The following is a 24,470-nucleotide window of genomic DNA, read 5'->3' as shown; positions in this document are numbered from 1 at the left end:
ATAAACCCTTTCCTCCCCAAGCTGCCTTTGGTCACAGCATTAGAAACCTAACTCATACACCTGATCTCATGGGGGCTTGAGTGAAACAGTATGTGTGAGCTTTACACAGGGTTAAGGAATAGCCATTGCAGGAAGGTAAAGTTGTGGATCTCACAGTTGTTAGGTGGAGGTGGGATGGGGGACACAGGCTGGTCAAAGATCTAGGAGCAGAGAAACAGAAGTCAAATAACATCCCATCAAACAGAACTGAGGGTTCATTCCACCTGGTTTCCCTTAGGAATTTATCTCAAACATTGCAGCCTCCTGAAACAAGTAAAGAGACTTAAAAAGAGTGTGTAGCTGCTAGAAATAACTGCTGAATAATAACAGATTAAATGATGTGTATGTGTGTGTGAGAGAGAGACAGAGAGACAGATTGTATCATGAAATCCAGTCTGTAAAAGGGCACTTTCTAACCTGGGTGTTATGGCTGTAGGGTTTCTATACCTGCTGTGGGGTCAGGTTTGTTGTTATGGTGCAACATCTGAAAAAAAAACAAGTTACAAAGATGAAAAATGTATTTTGTCTAATTTTCATTTCGTGGTCACTTGGCTTCATTGCCTTTGGACTGTGACAAGGCAGTGCATCATGATGGAAGCTTGTAGCAGAGGAAAACTGTTTAGCCAATGGTGGCTGAGAAGAAGAATGAGAAGGAGAAGAGGCAGAGAAGACAGTAGGAAGGAAAAATACAGGCTTCAAGGGCATGCCCTAATGAGTTGACTTTAAAGGTTGGCACCATCTGCCAATAGTGTGACAGGCTGGCAATGTGTACTTGCACACTTAAAATCTAAATTATAATACTCAAGTTTCTACTTTTGTGCATACTTCATGGTGCTTATGATAAAAATTGAAACACTCCACACATGGGGCTGGAAAGGTGGCTTCATGATTAAGAAGATTTACTGTTCTTACAGAGGACCAGAGTTTGGTTCCCAGCACCTACATCTGGCAGCTCACAACTGCCTGTGATTCCAGCTCCAGAGAATCCAGTGGCCTTTTCTAGCCTCCATGGGTGCTTGCACACATATGGCATACACACAATCCCTCACATAAACAAAAATAAATCTTAAGAAATAAAGAACCCACCTGTGTATCTATCATTTATTTAATAACCTAAAATCTTGAGAGCAACATTGTTTTCAGCTGTTGTCTTCTCAGGATAGTGTTGTTCAAAACTTGTTTCTGGGACCATGACCATGGAGCATTAACATGGAGGCTCTGCATCCCAGACACCACCCACCCCCATCTTTAGGGAAGGTTAAAAAATTTGCTTTACCAAGGCTACAGGCAGTTCTGATCCTTGATAAGGTTTACAAACCATGCTCAAGGGAGGTTTGGTGGAAGTCAATATTATTACAGCACTCCAGAGCACTGAACAGGAGAATGGAAACTCCAAAAAACCCATCACCACCACCACCACAAAACAAACCCACCATCTGCTTTAGTTCGTGCTGATGTTTCTTTCTGGTGTTCCCAGAGGGGGCTGCCTGGTCTGGGGATTTGTGGTGTCATTTGATGTTGCTGTTGGAACCACACTCTATCCATTATGACCTTCTTGCATGGACTTTCTCTTTCCAAAGTGGAAAGTCCTAATGTTCCACACTATGATGGCAGCATACCCGTCAGGACATTTTCAGTCCCAGTAGAAGGCCCAGGTTGCCATCACCTGTGAATGAGTTAAGCTTGTCATCTTGGCAGAGTTCAGGAGACATGACTTGGCACATCAGGGGTGTTTCTAAAGAGGTTTGATTGAGGGTGGAAGGCCCACCCTAAATCTAAATCTATGTTGGGCTTCCAGACCAGAAAACCCAGTGGACACTGCCATTCCTGGCTCTGCTCCTGACTCCAGCAGCCTCAGGCTGCTGCCAGCTCACTGAAGCTGATTGCACATATATGCCCCCTGTCTCATAATTATCCAGAAACTCTTAAAAAATCCATGACCAGAACCTACAGCACTACTATACCTTTTGAGGCAACCTATGCCAATCTCTCTGGTGCTCTTTCTTTGCTTTACTAAATAAAGTTCTGCTGAATCGGTGTCTCTTGATTGAAATCTTTCCTCTGAGAAGACAAGATCTAAGAGGTTCTTGCAACAGCCTTGTCAAAAAAAAAAAAAAAACACAAAAAACAAAAACACAAAAAATAGCTGCGATGTGAAGAAGACCATAGCTGGATGCTCCCTAGCACCTTTGGTAGAGCATGGAGGAGACAGAAGAAACCTCATTGGTCACCTTCAGAGAGGAGGTGGTTGAATAACTAAAAACCTATCCAATCATTGACATTCACTAAGAAGTAAGCATTCTCACCTCGCTATAAAGATCTATTCATACCCACTTTAAGATATAGGTCTATTTGCTTTGCTCTTGATCAACCCACCATGGAGTTCTCCCTTGTTTTATTTTTTGTATAAGCCACATTTCATATTTTGAAACCATTGACAATCCTTTAAAGTTGTTTTAGATCTCTAGTAGTTGATTACTAGCTCTAGTAGGCCACACATGTATTCTGTCCAGTAAAAAAAAGTGTGTGTATTTATACAGTCTTGTCAAACACAGATGTCAATAAAAGTAGACTGTCTTTGATTTGACAAGGTTGTAAAACCATTCTTGCAAATGTTTGTTGAACAAAAGCACCTAGCCCTAACCCTATACTGGCTGCCATCCCAGGAGGGCCTTTCCCCAATTTTATCCCATACGTATCAGTGGTAAAGTTGCTGAATGACCACAAATGCCTCTTAAGGTCATCTTCAGAGAGGAGTTGGTTGAGTAACTGAAAGCCTATCAAATCACAGACTTTTAAAGAAGTAAACATTCTCACCTAACTATAAATGGCTATTTACACTTTAAGATACAGGTCTGTTGGCTTTGCTTTTGATCAGCCCATCATGGAGTTTGTCACTGCTTTATTTTCTGTATAAGCCATATTTTATGTTTTTTAAATCATTGACAATTGTTTACAGTTGTTCTCTTTAAACAACAGACATTGTAAATCAGCAAAAGAGTGGAGTTTATTAAATTTCTTTTCCAAAACATTTCTAGTAATCTTGGCCACCTCTGATTTGATGGAGTTATGCTTTTGTGACTACTTGTTTATATACCACACCTCTTCAAAGTATTTGACTTAATGAGCATAGACAGAAAAGAATTACTTTAGTGAACCCACTTTTATAGCCCTGGCCAATGTTTAGCTCTGTAATTACACTATGACTTGGGACCATGCCAGCATTGCCTGATAGCATTGACTGTCCTGGCTCCTTCCCACTTTTCCCTCATGCCCTCCCCCTGTTAGTGTCTGTGCACACTGATCTAGCTTCCATCTGCTTCAAGGAAGACCAGTAGCTAGCATGGCACACAATACAGTTGTCAGAAAGAAAAATGCACTAAGCTCACCTTGCCCTGAGCAGAGACTACACATTAAACACAGCCTGTGATACCTATGGTTTCCTTCTTTGTAGCTGGAACTATTAGTGGAGAGGAGCCAGGAATCTCTCAGGAGATGATTTTTGTTTGTTTGAGTTGGGAGTCCTGTGTTGCTCAAGCTGGCCTTGAGCTGTTGTGTTCAAATGATCTTACCCCAGCCTCCCAATTGCGCTGTCCAGCATTTTCAAGCACAATACTTCTGTAATTCCTCCTCATCACTGCCATCATCATCATTATCATCATCACCATCATCTTCATCTTCTTGTTCTATATGGGTGTGGGTGTACACACCATAGAAGGGACATTGAGATCGGGGATAACTCTGTGGAGTCAGTTCCCTCCTTCCAACTTTATACATGGGTTCCGAGGATTGAACTCAGGTTGCAAGGCTCACACAGTAAATGCCTTTACCTGCTCAACATCTACCCAGCCCTCAATTTCTTATATGTATGTATTACTAAGTCAGGAAACTGAACTCAAGTATTTGCTAAATTAACTTCTATTAATATAAAATATAACAATCCCATTACAGAAAAACTCAAAACAAAAGGAATAAATAAGAATCTTGCTAATTAATCATTGTTTTGGTGATAGGTGAATTTTTGAATTAAAAAAATACCTTTAATGACAAACAAAGCAAAGAGGATAGGAATTAAGTAACAAGTCACTAGGACATCCTATACCTGTAGCCCATCGAGACTCTGGCTGGTAAATAACCCCATTAAACAGGACAGGGCTAACTGCTGGATGGAGCTCTGCCTTGGGCCTGCCTTCTAGACCTTTCTGGCAGCCTGTCCAGATAGACTACAACAGAGGAACCAGTTGTCCCTTTGTGCTTGCACTTCTTAGGCCGGTTCTGGTGAGTGGCAGTGTTGTTCAGTGTTGTAACAACCACCTTGTCATACAGGAATCTCGGGTAAGCCACCATCAAGTCTGGTGCCAGGTAGGCAGAGGTTTTGGCAACTGTACTTTGGCACTCACTTGGAGAACCTTGTTTTTTCTAAGAGTTCTGGAAAGCAGCTAAGGCAGGTGGGGTCTCCTACCCCACCACAAGCCCCTCAGACTTGCCATGCTAGTGGTTTTCCATAGCAGCAGCACTTACTGCCTCCTGGTGGTCGCTCAGAAAAAGACAGCTAGAAGGAGAAGGCTCTGAGAGGCATAATCCCTGGAGAATAGAACTCAACTATTTTACATATAAACACAGCTAAAAAGAAAAAAAAAAGAAAAAAAAGCAACCGTTGGCAGGAGGGAGAGGGAACCGGAATTGGTATGTAAGATAAGATTGTTTAAATAAATCTTTAAAATGAATTTAAAAAGTAAAAAAAACAAAAAAACAAAAAAACAAACCCTTTAACCTTAGTAGTAAGTAAGAAATGATGTGTTATGCTTACATTTGGTGGGAACACTATTAAGAAGTAGTCACCTATACAAAGTGGCTTGTGGGACCTGAGTCGCCAATAGTTACTGTTTATGGCCAGCATATTCAGAATGCTGCCATGAACAGGCCAAACTCCTGAAGTCGTCTAGAGAAGTTGTTGGAATATTTACATATTGAAAGACATATTAATTTATTATAATGTATTTAATTTTGTTTATTCTTTAGATTGGGATGTTAAATACATGTGTGTGCGGTGAGTTTTGTAAACCACACATTATGCTTTAAGATACCATAGGAAAGACTTACATGGTTCTGTTACAGGGGGAATTTGGTGTAGCAAAGCAGGGAATTGTGGCTCCTGCTGACCAGTCCATGGGTTGAAAAACATGGAAACTGGCTGTATGCTGGAATGCCACTGCTCCGGGCTCTGTCTTGGCACACTGCTGAGCCTTCCCATGTACTCCGCATGGAGCTGCTGTTATGAGGGTGACCATCCCCCTCCGTACGTAGAGTGCCGGCAGAGTGCAGAGTAGATGGGTGATTTGGTTGGACTCTGAGGAGTTGGGTGCTGGGCCTGAGTCTGAGGATTGTTGTAGGAGAGGCACCCTCTGTGAAAAGCTGACTGTGATTTGCATCCAACCTAGAATATCCTTCACCCAGCAGCTAAAAACGATACAGGGCCAATACATCGTGTATTCTGAAAGCTAAAATATCGTCACTAAACCTAGGCCATTGTTAGCACCCTCTTGCACAGACAGAATGTTAACTTGTCTAGAACCTGGGGTCTGAAGACGTGCGGGCACGTGTGCCCAAGAGCCTGCCTAGAAGTACCAGGTGATCAGCCTGCCAGCTGGAGTGTATAGGTGATATATCCAGCTGTCCCTGACGCTCTTTATTTTATTTTATTTTATTTTTTTTTTACTACTCTTAGGTGGCTGTCCTTCCACTAGGAAGGGCGCCTTCTGAGGCTAACCTTCCAAGACAAACAGGTTTGTCTTGACGGGAAGCAGTCTGGGACCTGCAGCATGCTTGAGTGGATTGGGGCAGCTCGGCGCGTGACTCACCTGCTCCACCTGCTGTGTCTGCTAGGAAGTGCAAGAGACCCCTGAGAAAAGGTCGGAAGGCGATCAACGTCAAGCTTGGGTCAATGGATGATGCTTTTTTTCTTGCTACATCAGGACTCAAAGGGATGTGCGTGAGGAAAATATTACCCTTATTTCAGACGAGGAATCTTGAACTTCGAGGTTATGTTTCTTGGCTCAAGTTCATATGGCATAAAGTGGCACACTAGGTTCTGTAACACGGCACTATACTAGGGAAAGCTAATGTTGAGTACGTCCTATATCATGCAATTTCACTTTTAGTTGTAGTGCAGCTACCCTGTTAAAGCAGGTGCTATCCTGAGTTTCAGAAACGCGGGACTTAAAACTCAGAGACTCAAAGGTGTATTTTCTCTGTGGCCCAAAGTGGCTCATCTAGTTCTTAGGTTTGGCCCAGAAGGTGGACACAAAGAGATGAAGAACTATCACACCTGTAAACGGAGACTAAAGACCAGTAGCAAGTCTAGATGAACAGTCTGGATTACTAGTTTCCAATGAGCAGATACATGTTTCTTTCCTAGCACATCTGGATGGGAAAATGTGTATATATGCCTCTCTCTCTCTCTCTCTCTCTCTCTCTCTCTCTCTCGTGTGTGTGTGTGTGTGTGTGTGTGTGTGTGTGTGTGTGTGTGTGTGTGTGTGTATGGCAAGCTGAGCTTTGTAAAGAATCCAGGAAGCTCATGTTTGGAAAACTCCATTATAAATTGTGTTGTTGCAAAGAAGATAACAACAAAAAAACTGTAGTATGATTTTTTTTTGTAAAAAAAAAAGATCTGTTTTTTTTTCCTTTTAAATGTAAGAAATCACGACAGAAAGAAATGTAAGCAAAACGATGGCAAGAGTTTGCAACTAAGGGGCATGAGACAAAAAACAGAACACTCATCTCTAACCATAAATAATCTGAAAATCATGTTTTAAATACCATGTGCATGTAACAGGACAGAAGATCCAGCGATGACACAAACTGAGTAAGACTGCATTTTCTCAAAGAAAATCTAAACATATCCAGGCAAGCATTTGCAAAACTAGAAAAGTGACAACAAATGCCGAGATCTTTAATACAAAGATGCAATATGTTTAACACACATATTGCATGTATACTTCCATGTCTGTTTGCAGCTCTGCCTCAGCATTCCACTCTTTCCATGGTCTCATTCTGGGTTCCTGTGTGTTCCATGGTTTTTATCCAGAGGCTCATGTTTCTTGGAAATTTACCTGAGATACTTTTCCTTGCGGCCTGAGTTGAAAACAAAGTCTGTTTATCTGGAGAGATTTGTTTCCCTCTGCCAGGTTCCTGGAAACACTATCGGTTGTGGGTCATGTGAAAGCTAATGTTTAGGCCACAGAGCTAGCTTGAAGGGGGCTGGTGTTGGCACTGCCCAGATGGGGTCCTCTAGATGTTTTCTTTTTCTAGTTCACCCTCTGAGGACAAAGAATTTGGGGTAGATGTCAAAACTTTGAACTGGGGCCCAATCCGGTTTCCTCGCCTGTATTGTGTCTAGGACTGCAGAGTTCTGGAGGCTAGAAATTCAATTCAAAGGTGTCAGTGAGACTGAGCCCTTCTGAAGCTATGATGAAGAATCTGGAAGTTGCTGGTGTCTTTGGTGTCCCCTGCTGTATAGGAAGTTGACCATGATTTCAATCCATTCTCTCAGTGGGGTGTGTGTGTGTGTGTGTGTGTGTGTGTGTGTGTGTGTGTGTGTGTGTGTGTGTGTGTGTGAGAGAGAGAGAGAGAGAGAGAGAGAGTCCAAATTTCCCTCTTTTATAAGTACATCAATCACACAGGCTCTGGACCTATTTTGTGACCTCACTCTGACATCTACAATGGCCCTATTTCCAAATAATGTCACATTTTGATGGACCATGGGCTAGAATTTAATACATAAATTTCAGGGGAATGTTGTGCAAAAACCACACATCCATTTGCTGTAGGCCTTGTATTCAGTCTACATGTGCATGGTCTATTGAAACGGAGGTTCCAGGTAACAAGGGACTAGCAGAAGCTTGAGGTAAATGTCACTCAAATACATGTTTACCCCTCTGAGTTTGTCATTTTTGTATCCAAATTATCCCTTTAGTGTTCCACAAATCAACCATGTACCTAAAAAGACATCTGAAAGTTTTATCCATCTCTTCAGGTTCACAAAAAGAATTTTTTAAAAATGAATATTGATTCCAAGCTAGCCCTGGAAATGGGAACCCCTTCAGTATAAAATGAATGCAAAAGTCCTACATAACTTCCCCTTGAAAAGGAAAAAGAATTTCAAATGAATAATTTACTGTGACCAACATTTTTCAATAAACCTTCCAGATATTCTTCCATTTGAAATAACATAAGATATGAAAGATAGGAAAACTCAAAAAATAATAGTTATGGTAGAAATTTGATGCTTAGAAAAAGGAAATATTTATTGGTATTGTGCATATTGCTGAACTGGTGAGATGTTAATATGAATTGGAACCATTCATGATAGTTTTCCTTGCTTTTATGCATTCAAAAAAATGTTTGTTGTAACTCTGCCAGTAATTCCACCCAGCAGCAACCTGCAAGTCTAGACCAGGAAAACACTGTATTTACCCAGTGGACCTGAACAGGTAGGCCCATTTGCTTAAGTTTTCAAGCCACAAAATTTCCAGATATACTCTGTGATTTCTTCTGCCAAGATAATGGTTTCTCAACAATTAATTTCTCAAATTCTGGGAAGGAGAGTCTCTGAACCATGACATTTTGAAATTTTGACTTTAGTCTGTCCCCCGAACCTCTTCGCCAACCGTATAACAAGTCCGGAGCATCTTCCTCTAGCTCCCATCTCCCCTTCCAGCTCCACTGTCCATCTTGTCCAGGTCTTCCTTGGGGCACTGCAGAGCCTCACATTACACCTGCAGGCATCTTCCCCTTTAGTCTGCACCTTCTCTTTCAGTTTCACACATGGGTAGAACACATTGCTACTTACTTACTCTTGTCTTCTCATGCCCTCCTCGCACCATGGCCAAAGAGAAGACCAAGATAAAAAAGAAATAAATCACATTTGTTATTTGTATTCATAGTTGAATACAGGTGCTCTCAGAATGTAGTCCCTTGGGGGTGCCGCTCAGTTGGTAGAGTGCTTACCTGACACACAGGATCCTTGAGTTCAGTTCCCAGCATAAACTGGGTGTGGTGGTGCACACCTGGAATCCCATCAACCAGGAGATGGAGAAAGGGGGATCAGAAGTTCAAAGTCATCTTTGGCTACACAGTGAATTTAAGGTCATCCTAGGAAACATATAAGCCTGTCTCAAAGACAAATTCAAAACAAAACAAAGGTGGTTCCTGGAATAAAATGCAAAATGTTCCACCTCAACTGGACTCTCAGGGACAGACTCTAGGGATAGAGTCAGCACTAACCATCTCTCTCTGATGCACTCTCTCTCTCTCTCTCTCTCTCTCTCTCTCTCTCTCTCTGTGTGTGTGTGTGTGTGTGTGTGTGTGTGTGTGTGTGTGTGTACATGAGCATGTATGTGCACTCACGTGCACCTGTTTGCATGTGTGTATGTACTGGTGTGTGCACTCATATGTGTATGTGCATCTGTGTACATGTGCATGTGTACTCTTCCTAGGTTCTCCTAGTGGCGCCAACAGGCTTCAGAGTCTCTCCTTCAAATGCACGCCCTAAGAAAAGCATAATCCTGAAAAACAAGCATGTAAACATGTACGTTTGAGTAGTTAACTGTCTACTGTTTCAAGGTCAGCATTTGGGATAGGAAGAAAAGCTAACCTGAGAGCCAGCAGCTGTCAGAGCTACTCAATGCCATGGCTAAAGGAAGTAATCAGCTTCCACCTCTTTTTGAAGTGTGTTAAATGACAAAGAGGAGGGGAGATTGAATGACTGCTTCCTCCATGACAATGAGCCACTGGATAGTCCATTCCAGAGCCATGGCTGGGTTCCTAATTGGGACCAGAGAATCTGTTCATCTTCACTGGCCTGCTGAGAGTTTTAACAGATTCAACCAGGTTTGATTACACATTACAAAACCCTCAACATGTCAATAATTCCAGTGGCTGAAAGCAAGGCGACTCCTTCTTTTCTCCATAAGGCTCAGGGCAGCCAGCCTCAATGATGGAATGGCTTCATTGTCCCCAGAGACTCTGCTTTCCTTTCCTCTGTCATCCTCAGTGGGCCATTCATGGCAAAGATGACTGCTTTAGTTCTCACTGTGCCATCCAAATATCAGTCAGCAGGAAAGAGACAGCTTTGGGAGCCAGTTTCCTTTCAGGACACATTCTGGAAGTTAAACATAACATTCACTGAGGAGTAGACAGTCATATGACCTCTGCTAATTGCAAGGGAAGCTGAAGAGGTAGTCTATTTTAGATGGCCACGAGCCCTGCTAGAACCAGGAGTGTTTTGTTGCTGTGTTTTCCTGAGGGGAGAGCTGGGGACAGTTAATAGGCCCTACCTAGTCCAACTCTAAGGACCACCAGTCATGCATATATCATTCCTCTCTTCCTACCATCATGCACCTTTGAGAAACTTCTATAGACTTTTTCATTTTCCAACATGTGCAGATGCAAGGAGGACATCACAATGATCTTAGTTTGTTCAGATGGCTGTAACAAAAGTCTATAAAATGGGATGCTTATATGTAGCAGGAATTTATTTCTCAAGTTCTAGAGGTTGGATGTTGAAGATGAAGCCATGGGCAGGTTCACTGTCTGGTAAGGACTCATTCACAGTGCACAGATGGAGCCCCCTTGCTATGTCTCATGTGGTGAAGGGGCTAACTTTCTGGAGTTTCTTTCATAAGACCACTAATCCTGCTTATGAAGACCTTGTCCTCATGATCTAAGCACACCTCAAAAGCCTTACTCCTAATTCCAACACCTCGGGAGTTAGGATTTTAATTCATTACCACATGGTGTATATCAATGTGTATCAATACACATACAATATTGCTTGATATATATTTATATCCACTCCGTGTGCCCAATGACAGTAAATGTGTCATATAACAGACATTACACTTTTACTTTTTAAGGGGGAAGAGTGCAGGCTAGCCTTGAACTTGTGATACTCCTATACCAACTTCCTGAGTGTTGGGATTACAGGTATGTAGAACTATGCCCAGCTCAGGGATTATATTATTACAAATAAGTATTGTAAAATGAAGAGGGGGCAGAAAGATAGTAGGAGCCTGAGGATCATAGAGTTTGCTGTGAGATTGTGTCTCCTAGTAATACCAGAAGCTTTGGCCACAAAGTCTCACCCAAACATGAGATGAACAAGGGGGATGCCAATGAACATGCCAAATTGGATGGGAAAACGCCCATGCAGCTTTGACCCTACACAAAGAAATAGAGGCAGCTGAATTAAGCTGGTAGTGGAGAGATGGTTCTCCCCAGGGAAAGGCATACCAATTGGTTGTTTAATACCAAACCGTCAGCTCTGAAAACATGCATACATGTAACATTATATGAACTCAACAAGTTCTATTTAGGAATACATTTCTATACACACACACACACACACATTTTTGCAATGACAACTGATGAAAAAGGGCCATAAATTTGAAGGATAGTGGAGAGGCCTATCTGGGAGGGTTTGGAGGGAGAAAGGAAGGGGGAGCTGTAATTAAAATACAGTCTCCAAAAAGAAAAGAAAAAATTACAAACAGTAAGACCACATAAAATGCTTTAATGGGTCAGGAATGGGTACTCAGGCTGTAATACCAGCACTTGAGAGGTAGAGCCAGGAGAACAGAAGTTCAAGGACATCCTCATCTGTGTAGTGAATTTGAGACCAGCCTGGGATAGATGAGGCCATATTTTACACTCCTCAGCCCTGGGGAAAAATGTCTTAAGTGTATCTGAGACTGTTTTCCACAAACTCACAGGTCAGTATTTCACAAACCCAGACCAAAAATTATCTATTTTTCTTCCCATTCTCCCATCCAATACCCAAGTGAACCACTACAATCAAAAGTGATCATGGAAATATTTGGACATATTCCCTAGGCTAACATCACAATTTAATTATTAGCCCGAGGTCACAGGTTGTGAATTTTTGCAGACAGATCATTCCACAGACGAGTGTCCTCTATTTTGGAAGGCAGATGATTCTGGGTTTGACTTGCCATTTGTCACTTGTGCAGGTCTTTTCGAGGTCTAGATTTCCTCTTCACATTCCCTGAGGTCACATTAATTGTGAAATACCTGACTCATTCCAGTTCAGGTCTCTCATGTGCAGAGAGGGTTGAGCTCTGAGGAACAAATGCTAATGGCAACAAGATGCCACATGTCAATGAGATGAAGGAACAGCCCAGGTTTTCCCATCTACAGCTTCCTGGGTTTTGTTTGGGTTGTGGGTGGACAAAAGGATGAAACAAAACAAGATGACTCAAACCTGGGAGAGAAAGATGCCATGTGACAGAGTTCAAGCAGAGTTTTTTTTAATAAGGGGAAAGGATAGTAAAAAAGGGGAAAGGGAAGCAGGGAGACCGGCCTTTGGGAACAGGAGCAGCAGGAAAGAGGAAAGAGAGGCAGGGATGGGAGGTGGGCAGGGCCCTTTAAAAGGGAACATATTGAATAGGCACAGGTGGTGCCCTTAGCAGCTGAGGGGTTATCTTGTCAGAATACCAGCATTGGACTTCCTCTCCACTTACCTCTATGTCCTTTCACACACAGGCAGGTCCCTTGTTCACATCATCTATAGTCCCAGAGAAGAGACCGCTCTCACCAACTTCACACATGCGGCCACTAGTTTCTATGTACAAGTATGCTACCTCTTGCTGGCACCTCTGCCAAGCATCCTTCTCCATCCTTAAAAGGACAACCAATCAGATTCACAGATTAGTTTATATTCCTCCTGGGAATCTTCATGCTCAGCCTTGTTCTGGCAACACACAACAGGGATCTGTGAATTCTGCAGCTCAGCTCCTCCTGCCCAGCAATGGCACTGGTACCCTGCAATGAAAAAGAATGACACTTTGGTATCCTTTCTTCTTAGCTTTGGGGATGGGTAGGGACTAATGGGTAAGAACTCACTTGTCATTGAGAGCGCTCTGCTGTCTTCATGTCCTTCTGTCTGGTCTTTTTATCTGCAATCTGTGGAGGGAGGCCAGGGAGGGAAGGAGGGAGGGAGGGAGGGAGAGAGCTCTGCATAGGAGCTGCTCATTGAGCAGCTCCCCACCTGTGCTCTCAAGTTCACTTTAGAATGTGGGGCTTCCTGGTGAGTTGTGTTCCCTGCATTAGGCCTAGAATACAATTTGGTTTCAACATGGCAGTTCCGTTCCCTGAACAGGCCTTGTGGATTTTGCTGAGTCTGTAAGGTCACACTTAGTGCAGGGGAGAAAGTAGGAATAGGAGCAGCAGCCACCTGGTTCCATCTGATGAAGTGCAGCTTCGGGTGTAATGACCACGGGGTAAGTCAATGACGATGCAGCCAAGTCACCGATTACTCTGTAGAGCTAAGAGGAAGTATGGTTTTGACACAGGGCCAGAGGTGTTTCTACTATAACAGTACCTGTGTATTTCTGGGACCCAGTTTCATGTATTTGGAACACCCAGATCAAATCACATCAAAGATTTTCCTCCCATATCATGGAGGTATTTGTAGACAAAGCTCTTGTCAATCTGGCTGGTGGAGTTGGGTCTCAGCAGTCAACAGTGCTAATAGAGGGAAACATGGAAGAAAAATGCATTTGACTAGTGCCCTGGAAGACTGCTTTGAAGGAATCGCTTTTCCAAATGGTTTCCAGCTGTTGTTTCCTCTCTGAATAATCTGAACCTAATTCAATTTGTGGCACCTTTTTCTTTTCCAGAAGGCAAATTGTCCACAGATGGTTCTTTGCATTTATGTATGTGATTAGCTGGTTTGGGCTGAGGTTTTTACTAAATTGTAAATAAATGATCCTGTCAGTACAGGGAGAAGTTTTTATTCCACATGATATAGTTTTTCAGTTACATGGCACTGAGGTAAAAGGCTGTGTGTTCCCTGCAGAAGACTCACATGGAAAGGTCACAGCAACCTAAGATGAATCAGAACAGGAGCTCCATGTTGTTATGTTACTGTTGAGGAGACATAGCCAAGGGCATTCACAACTGCAGTTTAAACCAAAGTTGAGTTTGAAAATGGTTCCATTCTCATACAACACAGAAGTGATAGCAAAATATGACCTTGAAGACCCTGCAGATACCAACTTCCTTCTGGTTTCATCATTTTTCCCACCGGCTCACTTTCCCAGTGATGTTTAGGGACATTAGAGACAGAAAAGGATAAAAAGCAGCAGAGGGTACACTGGGGCAGTGCTAATCCAGAATCTACGTTGTCACCTAGGCCCGAAATGGAGAATAATCAGGAATTTAAGTCACCAGGGGAATTGACACTATGAAGGCACACTTGGCAAATCCAGATTATTTGGGTCAACTTGCTCTGTGGACTTTTGTTATTGCCCTTCTAACCCTGTGAGTCAGCCTCCAAAGTACTAGTGGCTGTGGCAAGGCCAGGGTCCAGGCTGGGGAGAGTCAACAAACAGGACAAGGGTCATGTTTGCTATCTTCCCACATCCCCCTTGGGACACTGTCTTTCCCTTGCTGCAATAACTTTATTCCTTATAGAAAGTTACTGGAGAAATTTCTTTCTTTCTTTCCTTCCTTCCTTCCTTTCATTTGTTTCCCTTTTCTTCTCTCCCTCCCTTCCTTCATTTCTTTCTTCCTTTTTTCTTTCTTTTCCTTCCTTCCTTCACTCCCCTTCTTTTTTTCTTTCTCTTTCAGTCTTCCTTTTTTTGAGACAGAATTTTTCCATGTAGTCCTGGGATTAACTTTAATAACAGAATTCTTGGAATTAAAACCCATCTCTGATGGAGCGTTGGTGGCTCACGCCTTTAATCCCAGCACTCGGGAGGCAGAGGCAGGCAGATCTCTGTGAGTTCGAGGCCAGCCTGGGCTCCAGAGCGAGTGCCAGGATAGGCTCCAAAAGCTACACAGAGAAACCCTGTCTTGAAAAACCAAAAAAAAAAGTGGTGTGTTTGTATATAACCCATCATATCCACCCAAAGACTTTGTATCTCTAGATTGCTTGCATAACCAGCACAGTGAAATGATCTGTAAATAACTGTGCTTAGAGAGGGGCAAGAATATTCAGTACAGACATAAAATGTTTTAGACCCTCAGTTGAATCCATAGAAATGGGGCCAGCCATGCAACTTTTTAAAGTGGTAGAAGGGACTGAGTGATCAGGATATAATAGCATTATGTGAACTCCCAACTGCTGTCAGAGTTGGGAATACATCTTATTTTGCCCTGCTTGTTTGCAATTCAGAGCATACATTCCTGTGAGATGAGTTTTTGCTACATATAGCACACTTCAAGAACATATCACATCACTCAGGAGCTTGCAAGAATGTGGACCTCAAACCCTTGAGTCAGTCTTCATTTTCATAAAGGTCTGCAGATGGTTGGTATAGCTAAGTCAGAGGGGGGCTGATTTAGTCAAGTGATCTTCAAGTTATGGGCTGCCACCCATCAGTAAGTCATGAAGACAACTCAGGGGTGTGACCCCAATCAAAAACAATTGTGTAGAGAGAACATGATAATGTAGTCTATACGGTAAGAGTAAACATTGTGAAATGTTGGTTTCAATGATAAGTACACAAGTGCTATGTGTTGGAATGTTGTGCAAACCACACTTTATCCTTGGGGCATGGTCAGAAGCATTTGAAAAACCACTGAAGGTATGATCTGGCTGGTCACTCCTCAAGGCCTCTATGTTTTACCTTGTCATCAAGTTCACATACTAGACCACTATCTGTTCTGTAAGAACCTGGTGCAGAGATGGAATAAGAACATGCTTCATAATCCCCATTGTTTGCATGCAGTTCAACATGAAATATGCTGGCAATGGATGTTAATAAGGAATTGACATAAAAATTACACCAAACAATTGTACATTTCCTTGTATCAGACCATTTGTTAAAACTTTTGTTTCCCCTTTTTGAGTCTTGACTCCAAGTTATCTTTGGGGAGTAACTATATTAGCTTTGCTATTTTTTTCTTGGTCACTGCAGACAATCTATGCATTTCAGTCCCTTCATGGCATCTAGAGTAGATTAGAGCATTAGGAAGCAATGGCTCTGTATTGTCTTGTTAACACACCTTTTTTTGTGTGTTATCTTCTGCAGTGTAGCAGCCTTTTATGTGATTCACAATTTTTTATGGAGGTCATTTGTCCTACCAGGTCCCATTGCCCTTCTCAGGCACAAATAAACACACAGACGCTATATTAATTATTAAACTTTTGGCCGACTACTAGGGCTTCTTATTGGCTAGCTCTATCTTAATTATTAACTCATTTCTATTAATCAAAGTATTTCCACACAGTCTTATCTTACTGGAGAAGGGTCCGAACCTGTTACTCCTTTGTGGTCTACATGGCAACTGTTTTGAGGTCTTCCTCTGCCTACCTTCCCCAGAATTCTCATCTTCTCATCCTACCTATCTTCTTGTTTCATTGGTCAAACAGTGTTTTATTCATCAACCAATAAGAGAAACATATATACAGAAGGGCATCCCCCATCAATTTCCAATTAGGAAATGTGTGTATGTCTGTGATATGATTACAGAGTCAACAAACAGTGATTCTTGAATGTTCTGAAATATAACTTTATTAGAAATGTTTTTAGTTTTGTGACATTTGACAAGATAACTTACCTCTCAGGGTGTGTGTGTGTGTGTGTGTGTGTGTGTGTGTGTGTGTGTGGCGTAATAAAGGCACCTGCTTTAGGGTTTCATAAAGAATAAACTTTAGTTAAATCTAATTTATTCAACTCTTTATGTATATTGGGAATTGTTCAGATGCCCAGTAGAAAAGCAAAATTCTTGTTCCTGGGGACTCTCTCTCTCTCTCTCTCTCTCTCTCTCTCTCTCTCTCTCTCTCTCTCTCTCCCTCTGTGTGAGTGTGTGTGTGTTACACATATTGGTGTGAATGTGTGCAGGGATACAAATGGAAGTCAAAGGTGAATAGATGGTGTCTTCTTCAATCATTTTCCACATTATTTTTGGAAATAGGGTCTCTCACTAAACCCAAACAAGCCCCAAGAATCCTCCTGTCTCTGCCTCCCCAGTGCTGGGATTACAGAAGCACCCAGCTTTTTTTTTTTTTTTGTGGGTGCTGGGGATCTGAACACAAGTGCTCATGCTTGACTGCAAACATTTTACCAGATAAACCATATCCTCAGCCCTCCAGGGCCTTTAGTCTAGGAAGGAGGCATATAGATAGTTGCTTAGTTCTCAAGAGAGGTTACAAATCAACAAGGAAGCATGTATCTCTGCTTCCTGACTACAACTGTAGTATCATTGGCACCATGACACCTTGCAGCCATGACTTCTCCACCATGATGAAATGTCCCTCAAACCATAAGTAAAAAACAACAACCCCCACCCAAAAAACTTCCCTAAATTTCTTTTGTCATACAGATGTTTTGGCACACAGCAAGAAAAGTCATGGATGCACCGAATTTAGTTGGCCAGAGGATGGCTACTTTTACAGTAGTGTCAGGACAAAACACAGGAGAACCATGTAAGAAAAATAACTTTGTTATTAAGCATATACAGTCATACAAAAGTACTTCATAGTATTATATCCATGACTGTTGGAATATCAGTTTGACTGGTATATGATCTGATATAAATAATGCATAGAGATACTGAAGTATATGACCAGTCACTGGGAAATAAAAACAGACTCATGACCCCCCACACACACCTCAGGGAATAAGCTCTGGGAATCTGACAAAACATGCTTAGATCCCTGAGGGATATGGAACCCAAATGTCCTTTCCATGGCTTCTCTCTGATGGTAACATCTATAGGAGGAGTGGTATAAAGCACATCACTTCAGCTTTAACAATTACAGCCTTTGTTCTCTTATCCAAATAGAAAATTATTTGTGATATGTTGTAAGACATATATGAAAGCTGTGTCAGGAAACTACATCTATTTCCCTGCATACATGACCAATAACTTTAGAAGGCTCTTTCCTACTAATTGTTTGGCTCAGATTCCAGCAAATGACTTTCCCCTTCAGAAGGTTGCCTGGCAGATAATTTTGCTTGTAGGAAGTGGCTGCTAAGGCTGTCTCCATGAGGCAGCCTGGATAAGAGAAGAGGAGGCAAATGATGCTCAAAATAAGGTGGAGAGTTGCTTCCTGAGACCCCCCCCCCCAAGATAAAGTATGATGCTAGTCATGAAGAAGATCTGTCCCAACATTCTGATAGTGACAACCTCAAGGCAAGGTTGTTTAAAACCTTGGGGAAAAATGACCTATATGGACCTACCTGGGTACTCTGCACCTAGTTTTTTGGGTGAGGTATACTCCTTCTTTCCCTGGAAGGTCAATGGGCATTTATTATTTGCCTGTTGGACAACGGACTCTACATAGCAATATGACTCTAGTTAATTCTGTAGCAAGTATTGGAGCGTATATAGATAGCAAGAAAAGGCAACATCCTCTTTGTATCCACTGCTTTAAAAAAGACTTCATTTTTAGGTGTATGCATGTTTATCTATGTGCATGTGAGTGAAGGTGCCACAGAAGCCAGAAGATGGTATCAGATCACCCAGAACTGGGGTTATAGGAGTTTGTGAGCTGCCTGGTGCAGGAGCTGCAAATTGAACTCTGGCCCTCTGGAAGAGCAGCAAGCATCATTAACTGCTAAGCCATCTCCCCAGTGCCTTCTCATTATTATTATTATTATTATTATTATTATTTATCATCATTATCATTATTATTATTTTGATATAGGCTCTTATGCAGTCCAGGCTGACTTCAAACTTGGTATGTAGCTGAGGTTGACCTTGAATTCTTGATCTGCCTATTTCTACTTCTCAGGTACTGGGATTACAGGCATATACCAGTGTATCTGGCTCCTAATACTTTGTTTGGCACAGGAAACCTAATTATTCACCATCCCCTTTGGAACTGGGAAGGGAGAGCGTTTTTTTTCTGAACTAAAATTCATGTCTTCCTTACATTTGTTCAGTGAGTTTTTATTCTAATTGCTTTATAAACACAGAGGCAATTTATTGCCAAGCCTTATTTGTGGGGATATTAGGAAAGTTGAACAATCCTACTAAAGGGTTGAGGGAAGTATTAAAAAGAAACACTTTTGCCATGAGATACGAGGTGACTCAGTAAATCTGTTTTGGACTGTCCTTCCTTCTAAAGGCTTTCCCATGGGATTTTGAGCAGAAGTTTGTTTAGATAGTAAAGCTTTGATTTTTTTCTATCCACAACCAAAAGATACATGAGCGATAATGCTTTATCACACACAAACACACAAAACCCAAACCATAATTTGGACAAGTAGAGGACATACTTTGGTATTATAGTTAGTTCCTAGTCCAAGTTTTGAAAATCTGAGTAGTAATGATTACCTAAAGTGACCTGATCCAGCAGATTGAGGTTACAAAATACAGGCTATTGTATGTTTTACTAGAGATGATTATCTAGAATAGACTCATGAGTCCCACATATTATGACTTTCACTTCATTCTTTTAGTACATTATCCTGGCCTCTGGCCAAGCATGAAGTGTGCTTGCATTTTACCAGCATTTGGCAATAAAGATTATATTTCTACACACATTTCACTGTCTAGAAAAAGCAGAGCTTATAAAATTCCTCATAAAAAAGATGGACATACTCATTGCTCACAGAGCCTTGCATAGTTTTGAGAATTCATCCATCCACACCCTTGAAACTCTGGGTTCTATAAGCAGTCGAGCATTAAATAGATTCCAGGTGGAGCTTGACTGTGGTTGCATCCATCTCTTTAGGAACTCATGGTTGGCAAGGCCATCTGTGATGATGCTCAGGTCCTGGAGAGACTGAGGGGGGAGGAGGAAGACACAGCAAGCAAGCAGTACAAGTGTGTGTTTGCCTTTTACCATGACCTTCTGGTGGACAGCCACTGGGGATTTGGCATCAGTGAGTGGGGATCCTGCCTTTTTAACAGAAGAAGAAGGCCGGTGGGCAAGCAGGGATGGAGGGAGGGAAGAAAGTAAGAGAAGTAAAGGGACTGAGAGAGGAAGGGAGGGAGGGAACAAAGGGAGGAAGAGGAAAGGGAGGGGGACAAGGAAAGAGAGGGAAGGAAGGAGAGAAGGTGCAAAAGAAAGGGAGAGGAAGAGAGAAAAGAGGGGGAAGGGAAGAGGGCTATGAGAGGGATGGGAGGGGAAGTGAAAGAGGGGAGAGAAGTGAAAGACCATTAGGTCACATGAGCTCTGTAGACAAAGCCCCTTCTCATTACTCAGGAAGAAGAATGGATAGTGCAGGGTCATATAAACCCAATAGCAGTTTTCTTCCAACAAGCTGTCACAGCAGGGGCTGGGAGATGATGGGGGCTATAAGGATATGGGGAAAAGCTAACTGGAAACTTCTTAGAAATACAAGGGGCCACTGCAGGATAGCAGAGACCCTGATGTAGGTGACCATGTGAGCAAGTTCCTTTGGGAAGCTCAAGAGAACCCAAAGACACCATGAAGGAGCGTGGTCTCTTGTTTTTTCTGGGAACATGAATCCTTGGGGATCTAGAAGTGCTCTAAGAAAGGACTCAGGGAGACATCGGAGAATGTGCTCCCCTCCAAGTCGTCTCCCCCTGGACCTGGAGAAAAAGTCAAGGAGACCTAGAACAGGGACTTTAACCAAATCAGGGGGAAATGGTGGAAAATTATGCCAGACTAGAAGAAAACTTCTTCCCCTCTCTGTCTCAGAGACCTCTCTGCTATGTATTATTCCCAGGGCACTTGCTAGCTTGGATGGCTATGGATATGGACTCCAAATGACTTAAGAGCAGATTAATCAGCCTCTGGTGATCTAGCCTTAGTGAAGCCCTTCTTGATGCCCCCTGTCACCCTTTGCCAATATTCCAGGCCAGTAATATCCCTGTTGTCTTGACTCAGCCAAGATCAGGGCCTGATGGCACCTCTGGTCACCTGGTCAGGGCTGGAGCATTTTGTACATCTTTCCTATTCTTTTGTTTCTGTAACAATACATATATCTCAAGGTTGGAAAATAGGATGCAGAACTTGAAATCTGTGATGTTGCTAAGGAACAGTCTTTTTTTTTTTTTTAAACCAACACCAATCTACATTGTACTCTTTCTACCCCCAGTCATACTCTGACAGTACAGGGTAAGTAGTCAAGTATTTTATACAATTTTCTTTTTAGAATGAGCCTTACACTTCTGAGAGCCCACTTTGCCATTCCTCCCTTTTGGCATTCTCTCAAAGTTTAAGATTCTGTGGGAGCATTTACTTAGAAACTCAAAAGTTCCTGAAAAAACTAGGATGTCAAGGAAATTCTGATGACAACTACCCAGTGGCTCCTCAAGAATAGCAAGTTAACCCATCACGTCCTCCTAGTGCAGGAGATGTGCAGGACACTTGGAGAACAGGATTTGGAAGCAGAGTAGATGGAGGACAGGAAGACAGACTTAGGCTTTAGGCCTCCAGTGGTATTTTTTCCCCTTTGGATGCTTTGACTGGACGAAGTTTCTCTTTTGGTGACATGAAGACATGGGACGTGCTATGGATAAAAGTTTCTGGGGCCCTCAGAGTCTCTCGCTTCAGTTCTTCTGGAATAGTCATCCCCAGATCCAAAGTCCAGAGTCTCCGGGTAGCTGGAAAATTCCTGAGGTAGAGGAACATCCTCTGCTGAAGAGTGAGTCCTGTGCCCGAACACCTTCTCCTGCAGCTCGGCAATATCATTTCGGATGTCAGCCAGCACAAGCAGCAGGAAATCGAAAGAACCCGGGGGTCCCTGTGCACACGTGGGAGGAATCAGAGCTATGAAGTTATAGTTACTTGTCACAGCAGCATCCTGCCAAGTTTTGCTACCTGGGAGTCCTGTTGCCTGTGGATGACTACAGTCTAACCAATGCTGTAGCCCAAACAGAGTAGACTAATGACTATATGGGCAGCCTGAGATCCTCAGGATTGACCTCCAGTCCCCCTTCTCACACGTGAACACTGGTGACACACACACACACACACTCACCTCTCCTTTCTCAGGAGAGTTTCCAAAGAGATTTGGAAGTCAGAGTGGTGGTCAAGAGGTCACTATTCTGTTGGATTTGAACCAACCTCTTCCAAGTTGTGTGGCCATGCAAATGACCTGATTTCTTTGTTTAAGCTTTCTCTACTTATAAAATGCAGATTCACTATCACAGGTGTCCACTGGGCTCAGAGGTGAACATTTAAATGGAATGAATCAAAGGGCTTAGAGAGAATGGAGAGTTCAAAATGCTTTCTGCTCCTCTTTTTTAAAAAAATGAAGTTGTTAATATGTTTATAAGAGGAGCAACTAAATGAAATAGAGAGTATGCTGTTCCTTATTGTCCATCCTTATTGTCTAGAAGGATCCAAATCAAACTTTCCTTATTCTATTATTACATATTCTTCATCATGTGTAATATCTGGTAAGCTTTAACTTTTATGCAATGCTGTGGTGGAGCATGGTGCAAAGAAAAAGTAAAAGCTTGTAAGCATGCATGCATGTTCTGTGAGTACATTAGAAGTTTAAAGGTAAAATCATTACCAATATTCGAGATGGATGCCACTCAGCAACTTCTACCTTAGAAGCTGCAAAAGACACAACACACTCAGATGCAGCATTCTGATGCCATCTGATGCTCACCACACACATACAGGGAGTGTGACAAATCAGACCCCACTGTGTATGCGAGGGATGAATGTCAAGAGATGTCAGGTAAAAGCCTGAGGTCACAAAGCTAATAGGAGCAAGAACTGAGGTGGTAACCAAGGCCTCTTGATCCTTCTTCAGAGCACGTATCCACTTATCCAGAAATAACAGACTTGCTTGCATTTTCTCATATTTATGCTCATCTATTAAGCTCCTGGAAATTGTATATACAAATAACAAACTTCTTCTTAATCTCAGGGAGTCCTTTTGCTCTTTTATTGGAAAGAGTGGTCATTTGATCTTCTAGCATAGCAGTGGTTAAATTCTCAAGTGTTCTGGGTTATGGCAACATATACATTTCTATTATAGTCCTTTTGCACATATGCACGTGTGCACATGCACCTGTGTGTGTGTGTGTGTGTGTGTGTGTGTGTGTGTGTGTGTGTGTGTGTGTGTGTGTGTGTGTGTTGGTTTGAATGACACTGGCATTCATAGACTCACATGTTTGAATATTTGGTCCTCAGTTGGTGGAACTGCTAAGGGAGGATTAGGAGGTGTGATATTATCAGAGGAGGTGAGTTAGTGGGGGCAGGCTTTGAAGTTTCAAAAGCCCATAACCAGCTAGTTCTCTGCCTTGTGCTTGTGGATCAAATGTAAGCTCTCAGCTACTTCTTCAGTACTATCCCTGCCTGCCTGTCTCCATGCTCCCCACCATGGTGCTCATGGACTCGAATCCCCTGAAACTATAAGCCAATTAAATGCTTTCTTTTGTAAGTTGTTTTGGTCATGGTATTTTAGAAATAGAAAAGTAGTTAAGTCAGATATTGGTACCAGTGGGTGGATTATTTCTGTGACAGGTCCAAGTGCACTGTTTATATAAGAAGATTTTGGGACTTTGGATTAGGAGAGCAGTTAAATGCTGTAAGCAGAGCTTAAAGGGCCATTCTAGTAGAAACTCTGAAGGCAATGTTACAGCCCAAGAGGTTTCTGAGAGAACAATATTAGCAACTGGGCTAGAGACCATTATTGTGGTATTTTAGCAAAGAATGTGGCTGATTTCTGCCTTTGTCCTAAAAAATTGCCTGAGGCAAAAACCTGAAAAATAAGGAATTAATTTCTTTGGTAAAGGAGATTTCAAGACAGCCCAATATTGACTCTGTTGCATGGATATTAGTAATTACTCTTGTGCAGGTTTCTACAGTGAAAATGAACAAGCAGAAAAAAAGAAATGCAAAATGTACAGTTTAAAAAGAAAAAGAACATCAGGAAATTTAACATTGAAACTAAGTCTTATGATGAAATAGATAGGAGAGACCTGATGAAAATGGAATAAAGGGAGTGATGTCCTCAGGGCAAGACCCCACCAGCTGATCCTTCAATTTGTGAAAGGAAAAGGCCTAAAGAATTAGCTGTTCCTAAAGAGCATCACCAAAAGAAAATTTTTATGGAAATGTAATTCAATGAGGGGGCCAGGCTCTATCCCAAGCAGCCAGTTGAACTTGGCAGCATCAGCCCTGTGGTTCTGGCTTTAGAGTCAGGTAAGACATAGGAGTAAAGGGACTTCAGAATCTCCCTCCATAGTTAGGGAGTGTTGCTGAGGCCAAATGTATGGCTGGGGAGTCCCTGCATGGAGGTCTTGAGAGACTATTGCATAAAGCTGTGAAAATGAAGCCTGGATTTTGTTGGAAACCACAGCATGTTGGAGGTACCAAGACTGTGGAATGTCTACCAGGGAGAGCTACATACAGGGAGTGGAACCAGACTGAGAGAGAAGTGTGCAACAGCAAAGCCATCTAATCCCCTTGTCTGATGTAGTCCATCAGACATGGAGCTACAGGATTTTGAGTTTTCTCTGCTAGG

The 24,470-nt window shown here is 42.2% G+C and overlaps 1 protein-coding gene across 2 annotated transcripts in view; it reads right to left on the bottom strand.

Annotated features, from left to right (window-relative positions):
• Positions 1-19,449: 19,449 nt before the first annotated feature.
• The window catches only part of Ccbe1 (collagen and calcium binding EGF domains 1), a 222,269-nt gene continuing 217,248 nt past the window's right edge, over positions 19,450-24,470 (bottom strand). For both annotated transcript variants that reach the window (XM_027402710.2, XM_035440101.1), the window contains exon 11: positions 19,450-21,728. In XM_027402710.2, coding sequence (XP_027258511.1) covers positions 21,495-21,728 — 234 coding nt within the window. In that variant the 3' untranslated portion in view covers positions 19,450-21,494. The remainder of the gene's footprint in view (positions 21,729-24,470) is intronic.

This window comes from Cricetulus griseus, chromosome 2 (genome assembly GCF_003668045.3).
Source record: "Cricetulus griseus strain 17A/GY chromosome 2, alternate assembly CriGri-PICRH-1.0, whole genome shotgun sequence".
NCBI lineage: Eukaryota > Metazoa > Chordata > Mammalia > Rodentia > Cricetidae > Cricetulus > Cricetulus griseus.
Note: the sequence above shows the minus strand (reverse complement) of the source record. Positions and strands in the feature narration are given on the sequence as shown.